The sequence below is a fragment of the Malaya genurostris genome, chromosome 2 (assembly GCF_030247185.1).
Source record: "Malaya genurostris strain Urasoe2022 chromosome 2, Malgen_1.1, whole genome shotgun sequence".
Taxonomy (NCBI): domain Eukaryota; kingdom Metazoa; phylum Arthropoda; class Insecta; order Diptera; family Culicidae; genus Malaya; species Malaya genurostris.
In genome coordinates, this window is record NC_080571.1 from 250,855,422 (window position 1) to 250,863,207 (window position 7,786).

The 7,786-nt window shown below is 35.1% G+C and overlaps 2 protein-coding genes across 2 annotated transcripts; both read left to right on the forward strand.

Moving 5' to 3' along the window:
* LOC131432875 (cuticle protein-like) lies at positions 1-674 on the forward strand. The gene is made up of 2 exons (XM_058599434.1): positions 1-152; positions 222-674. Exons 1-2 carry the CDS (start codon positions 141-143, stop codon positions 573-575), a joined length of 366 nt encoding a protein of 121 aa, XP_058455417.1. The 5' UTR covers positions 1-140; the 3' UTR covers positions 576-674.
* A 2,396-nt stretch (positions 675-3,070) lies between these two features.
* LOC131429435 (cuticle protein-like) lies at positions 3,071-7,194 on the forward strand. Its single transcript, XM_058593548.1, has 2 exons — positions 3,071-3,143; positions 6,742-7,194. The coding sequence occupies exons 1-2, from the start codon at positions 3,132-3,134 to the stop codon at positions 7,093-7,095; spliced, it is 366 nt and encodes a 121-aa protein (XP_058449531.1). The 5' UTR covers positions 3,071-3,131; the 3' UTR covers positions 7,096-7,194.
* Positions 7,195-7,786: the final 592 nt, after the last annotated feature.

Sequence of the window (7,786 nt, forward strand, 5' to 3'; positions counted from 1 at the left end):
ACGGGAGTTGAGTTTTTGGAATCTATATCTATATTTGAATTCCGCTGTGTATAAAAACCAGCGTTTTCGATCACTTTGGTATAGTTCAAGTTTGCCACTTAAACCAACAACAGCACACCGTTCAGACTACTATTCTCACCATGTCGCTTAAAGTAATTTTATTTTAATCACAAATGTTCTTAACAAATCGAATATCACAATGATTAAACCATAATTTTCAGATCGCTTTTGCCATCTTCGTCTTGGTTGGATTCGCTGCTGCTCAACAGTATTACCAGGCTCACCAAGAAGAACAACACGGACCGGTTCACTACGAGTTCAACTACGATATTCACGACGATCACACCGGAGATGTGCATGGTCGCAAGGAAGCTCGCAAGGATGACCACACTCAGGGTGAATACTACTTGATCGATGCCGATGGTTACAAGCGCACCGTGACTTATCAGGTCGATGGCAAGAGTGGATTCATTGCCCAGGTACACCGTGAGCCGATCAAGGGATATCAAGCTCCGCAACCAGTGGTCCAGAAGGTTTTGGCTGTTCCAGTGCAAAAACAATACTATCACCATTAGGAAGGATTCGTTGAAGTATCGCGTTGTTTGTGTTATACAGCTACTATTTAACTAGTTCAATTGTTGCAAATATAGGTCAATTTTATCAAATCTAAGAAATGTTTATTTTAACAAATCTTCTATACCATTATTACAAAACTTGTTTGTTACGTTCCTATCTCATTCTTTTTGACGAGATAGTGATGACATTTGGTCAATAATGTACAGTGCATTTGTTTCAGTTCTTTTCTGTGTTATTTTTTAAAAAAATATTAGAGTGCGTGAATTGATTTGCGATTTGTAACCCTATCGATAATCTTGAAACTGCAACAATTTATTTCCTACTATTTGTTCCGTGTTATTTGGTTGTGTGGTAGAATTTGTTTGTTTGAGATAAGTCGTACATTTGTATAGGTGCACCGTTACAACTCTGGAAGCGAGATAACACAACTTTCAAAATTCACCCAACCTACTAATACGAACGATTATCTATATTCGGAAGTTTGAAAGAAACATGCCAGTTCTACAATTTGTATTCACGCCATCCGGTTATGTCTGTGACATTACCCACCCGCCTTTCTCCAGTTGATCTCTACAGATGTCGACGAGAAGCGTATCAATTTACTTTCAGCCTGCTGGCCGACTGCAAGCGTCACGTGAGCTAGTTACATTTGATCAAAGCAAAACGGTCAGCGATTCGGTAAAAGGTCCACAATTGTGTGCTTTGAAAATAACATGTATTGAATTCGAATGAAATAAAAAACAAAAGATCGATAGCAGCAGCATGACTTGAACCGAGAAACATTAGATCACAAGCACAACGGTTACTCAACTGAACCGCAGAGCTCATATCTGTTCATTGAATAATTGATAAATACAAATCCATACAGCGGCACTTGGTAGCCGAGTGCCTAGCTCGGAGCATGTAAATTTCTTAACAAGAGGAATATTGCGTCAATTGTAAAATTAAGTAATTGCGAATTGTATCGTTTTTAGAATTCTTTCACCTGTAAAATTCATAATTTTTTTCTGTGTCTTTCTAAAATTGCGTTATCTCTGACACCAACCTTATACAGAAAAACCTATTTTAATCCACCTAGTGGTGTAATGAGGCTTTTCTCATGTACATATAATATTGTGGTATTCTATTCAAAAATTTTCTCTTCGATTTTTGAAACACAGAAAGAAATTCTGAATTTTACAGGTGACATAATTCTAGAAACGATATAATTCATAACTACTTAACTTCTCAAATGACGCAATATTCCATTCGTACAGAAATTTACTGGTTCCGAGTGTAATTTGCACTCGTCTAGCAATTGAGACTGCATGAATTTATATGCATAATTCACCAGCCAAGCAGATATGTGATTCTGTGGATCAGTCAACTAACTGGTGTGCTTTGTGATCTACTGTTTTTCGGTTCAGGTCGCGTTGTTGCTGTCGATCTTTTGATTTTTATTCCATTCGTTTTAAAGCCATGTAATTTTCAAATCACACAATTTTTCATCTTGTTGAATATAAATTTGTGTAAAATATGACGGTCATTTATGTGCATCTGATAAGATGAAAAATAACAAGAATTTTTCGAACTGTGTACTACATGTTTTATGCTGCTGATTCATGCTGTTTATGTAATGCAGAAGTAACAGAAACGCAGGATCGCTCCTTTTGTTAGATTTCGTTTAATTGGTTTAATCGAAATAGAGCATGGGATAGTAAGTCTAGGTTTAACTAGGTTCAAAACTCTTCCAATTTGTAGGTCATATTCGTTGCTGGCCAACTAAACAACTTCGGCTATTCCGGTCATCTGAATCCGGTTTCGGAAGAATTGGAAATGGTGATTAAAAACTGCGAATTCCACAGTAATATTTATGATGTTAATAGTAATATGAGAAAAGCATCATTACACCACTAGATGGATTTTTCTATTAGGCCTTTTATCTCATCAGCAGTGGAAAACTGATGTGTTTGGAGTTCGGCTTTCGAAAAAAAAAAAATCAATCAATCAAATTTCCGAATAAAAATTGCAAATAGTGCAACAATTTTTTTCCTGTCCTTTGTTCACGAACTAGCTACAGTAGTTAGTAAAAATACCTGAAAAATCGGAATTATTCGATTCATGTTGAACGTGAAACTTTGGCTAAGGCTGTGCATTTATGCACTTTTTGCATTTTATTACTCGTATCAGCTGCTGTCTGGCAATTTGATTGTTTGACACTAGCGCGGGACCCAAAACTAACCAACCTGTTTTGCGAGTGAATTATTTTTTTTGTAGTTCTGCCGGCACGGCAACAGTAACTGCAAGGACACGACAACCCGATAACAAGACATTGACCATAATCGCCGGTAGAGCGTTGGGTCGATACTAAATACTGGATTTGGTCAACTTGTATTTCGTTTGAATTCGGGAGAAAAAGGTAAAAGTAGTCCTGACACGGGAGTTGAGTTTTTGGTAGCTATATCTGTATTTGAATTCCGCTGTGTATAAAAACCAGCGTTTTCAATCACTTTGGTATAGTCCAAGTTTGCCACTTAAACCAACAACAGCACACCATTCAGACTACTATTCTCACCATGTCGCTTAAAGTAAGTTTTTTTTTTAAATTTGTAATAGGGGTCTTAAATGCTAAGCATATCCAGTGGAATTGTAGGCAAAATAACAGTAATGGTAAAATACTTCATAATCAACTCTCAGCTGGTTACTTCACAGTTCTTCATCCCAGTAATCCGACTTGTTTCTCTTCCGTGAAAAACCCGTCTACAATTGATCTGGTTCTAACGGATCAAAGTCTCATTTGTAGTGAACCGATCACACATGCTGACTTTGACTCAGATAATCTTCCAGTAACATTCAGACTTTCCAACGAAGCTATAATTAATCCAATTAGTTCTATATTCAATTATCATAGAGCTAATTGGTTGGATTACAGATCTCACATTGAAAATCATGTGGATCATGAAACTATTTTAGAAAATTCTGCGGACATCGACACAGCAATTGATAATTTGAATCATTATATCATCGAAGCTAGAAATCTTTCAGTTCTCAAAGCTCAAACTAAATTAAATTCTCCTATCATCGATGACAATCTTCAACTGCTCATTCGGTTGAAGAATGTTCGTCAACGACAATATCAACGTTCTCGTGATCCTGCTATGAAAAACATAATTAAGGATTTACAAAAAGAAATTAAACATAGATTTACTCTTTTGCGAAATGAAAATTTCGCTAAAGAAGTTGAACAAATTAAATCATATTCTAAACCTTTCTGGAAACTTTCTAAGGTTCTTAAGAAACCTTAGAAACCAATTCCTGCTCTCAAGGAAGGAAATCAAATACTTCTTACAAATTGCGAGAAAGCTCAAAAACTTGCTCAGCAGTTCGAGAGTGTACACAATTTTAATTTGAACGTTGTGAGTCCTATTGAAAATGAAGTCTCACTGAAATATGATCATATTTCAACCCAAGTGTTATCACAAGATTACATTATTGAGACGAATTTTGATGAAATTGAATCAATTATTAGGAAACTTAAAAACATGAAGGCTCCTGGTAATGATGGAATTTTTAATATTCTTATTAAAAATCTTCCCGATGTTGCCTTGAGACTCCTGGTTAAAATTTTCAACAAGTGTTTTTCATTAGCTTACTTCCCAAAAAGATGGAAAAACGCTAAAGTAATTCCTATCCTCAAACCTGGGAATGAGAATTCAATTTTTTTACCAGAGCAGTTTGGATTTCGTCATGAACATTCAACTACTCATCAGAGTAACGAACATGATAAAATCAAATAAATCTTGTGGGTTATCCACTGGAGTTGCTCTTCTAGACATAGAAAAAGCATTCGACAGTGTTTGGCACAAAGGTTTAATAGCAAAAATGTCTGATTTCCAGTTTCCTATTTATTTGATCAAAATGATTCAAAATTATTTCACTGATCGTACTCTTCAGGTTAGCTATCAGAATTGTAAATTTGAATTACTACCCGTACGAGCCGGTGTTCCGCAGGGTTAGAGCTCCAATCTTGTATAATATTTTCACTTCCGATCTTTCAAATCTACCCGTTGGTTGTCAGAAGTCTATTCTGTGACGACACAAGTCTGTTAGCCACAGGTAGAAATCTAAGAGTGATCTTTAAGTATTTTCAGTGATTATCTGTCAAAATGGAAAATTAAACCAAATGCAGCAAAAACGCAATTAATTATCTTTCCTCATAAGCCAAGAGCTTCTTTTCTTAAACCAAACAATAATCACATTCTCAAATTGAATGGCTTGGAATTGACATGGTCTGATCAAGCTAAATACTTGGGTTTAACGTATGACAAAAAACTCACTTTCAAGGATCACATTGAAGGAATTCAGGCAAAGTGTAATAAATATATTAAATGTTTATATCCTCTTATAAACAGAAATTCTAAGCTCTGTCTAAAAAACAAATTGTTAATTTAGAAACAAATTTTCAGACCAGCCATGCTTTATGCAGTACCAATTTGATCAAGTTGTTGTTCCACCAAGTAGAAAACGCTTCAAAGGATTCAGAATAAAATTATTCTGAAAATGATTTTGAAGCGTCCTCCCAGGTTTAGTACAAATGAGTTACACAGACTCACAAATATAGAACCATTAGATGTAATGTCACATAATATTATAAGCAAATTCCGTCAAAAATCGATGCAATCTTCAATTGAATCGCTCTCTGTATTAGTTAGTAAGTTAGTATATAAGTTTCTTGTTCCCATTACACAATACACACGGAGAACCCTTCGATCATAAAATTGCGATATCGCAGTTTTTGATTTTTGCGATAGTTGATTTAACTAATTTCTTTTTGATTCAACCAAAATGGTTTTTGATTTGCATATATTCAAGTAGTTGAAAAATATGTTGTTTTGAATGCTGTCAAATGCCGGAGACAGTTGAAAGCAAAACAATAATCGCAATGCAAAATCAACAACTTTTTTAGTTGAAATCTGTTCGCGTCGCTTCAAAATGTCAATGAAAACAACATCGATGGTTAAAGCGTTTGGTGAAATTGTGTTCATTCGATTTGAGAATTTTATGATGACAAGTGTTTATCTAACAGCGGTGTTGTGATAAAGTTAACCTCGTTTGAGATGAAAAAGATTTGGTGACAAATTAGAAAATGTTAATGAATGATCATCTCGTAATCTATCAGGTATGCGCAAAAATTTTATGCTTCAAATTCGATCATTATTTACTTCCAGCAGACTGTTTTACTTCCAGCTGTTTGTTACCGGTGATGATGTTCATGCATTAGCAATAAAACGCTTTTTGACATGAATTTAATTTATAAAAGTAACAGGAGCGAAGGGTTTCAAACACACAGAACGCGCTGCGATTGAATGGCGCGTTTGAATTGCCGTCGCAAAATTCCAATTCCCAGCGGTTGATGCACCCAAGATCATATAAATTGACTAAAATTATCAGTGCATAACTTTAGTTCAACCGTTTGAAGGCATCATTTTAGGTAAATTCAATAATTTCGCTAATTTACTCGCCCCTCTGGGCACTTTTGCTGATTAAAAACGTTTTTCTACATCAATCATTTCCGATCGAATCAGAAGTATTTTTTTTAGAATTTACTGATCTCAAAACAAATAAACAAATAAAACCGATTTATTTTTCAACTAACAGAATTTTGTTTCAATAACAACACCAGTTATTTCAACTAAAATATTTGTTGAAATTGAAAGGTATGTGTCCTCACTAATTGACAGCATTTTTTTTTTCAAACAGTTGAATTAGTTGTTTCAACCATCATTTCTGCTAATCGAAAAACCAAAATGACAGTTTAGTTAAAACAACAATCGATTAGTTGTACCAAATTTTAACCAATCGAATTCAGAAAATCAACTAATATTCTGGTTGAAATGGGATCGCGGGCGGTTCCGTGCAAGTAGGTTTAGAATTTTCCCTACACAAAAATCTCAGAATTACGGGATCAAATGATGTCCTCATGGTATCAAACAAATCATATATATATAATAGGGCTGAAAAGTCACCACTTGTGGCTGAACACCCAATTTAAATCTTAATAATTTAATTTAAACTCATATTCCAATAAATAGTTATTTAAAAAAATAAAATAAAAAAAAAGTTTTATTTTGATCACAAATGTTCTTAACAAATCGAATATCACAATGATTAAACCATAATTTTCAGATCGCTTTTGCCATCTTCGTCTTGGTTGGATTCGCTGCTGCTCAACAGTATTACCAGGCTCACCAAGAAGAACAACACGGACCGGTTCACTACGAGTTCAACTACGATATTCACGACGATCACACCGGAGATGTGCATGGTCGCAAGGAAGCTCGCAAGGATGACCACACCCAGGGTGAATACTACTTGATCGATGCCGATGGTTACAAGCGCACCGTGACTTATCAGGTCGATGGCAAGAGTGGATTCATTGCCCAGGTACACCGTGAGCCGATCAAGGGATATCAAGCTTCGCAACCAATGGTCCAGAAGGTTTTGGCTGTTCCAGTGCAAAAACAATACTATCACCATTAGGAAGGATTCGTTGAAGTATCGCGTTGTTTGTGTTATACAGCTACTATTTAACTAGTTCAATTGTTGCAAATATAGGTCAATTTTATCAAATCTAAGAAATGTTTATTTTAACAAATCTTCTATACCATTATTACAAAACTTGTTTGTTACGTTCCTATCTCATTCTTTTTGACGAGATAGTGATGACATTTGGTCAATAATGTACAGTGCATTTGTTTCAGTTCTTTTCTGCGTTATTTTTAAAAAAAATATTAGAGTGTGTGAATTGATTTGCGATTTGTAACCCTATCGATAATCTTGAAACTGCAACAATTTATTTCCAATAGATGAACTAGTATGAAGCATTTTCAACACGGTTTTGTCGAATGGATTTGTCTTTGTTTTCTATACAGGGATGTAAATTTAAAATACGGAAAATTAAACAGTACGAACAGTGGTCAGGTTTTGAACCCCTACTGCCTAGCCAATTTTGGGCAGAATTTCGTTACACTTACTGCCTTCAAATAGATAAAACTATACACATTGGGTAATTAGTGGCCAAAAATTCATGTCTAATTTGTTTTCTAATGTTTTTCAAGCCACTTTTATGGGCTTCCCTGACAGTGATGACAATCTCGTATAAGGAAGATCGCGGCTAAGCCGGACATTTTTGGGAAATTGAAAAAAGCTTGCATTATAACTAGGTTTTTAC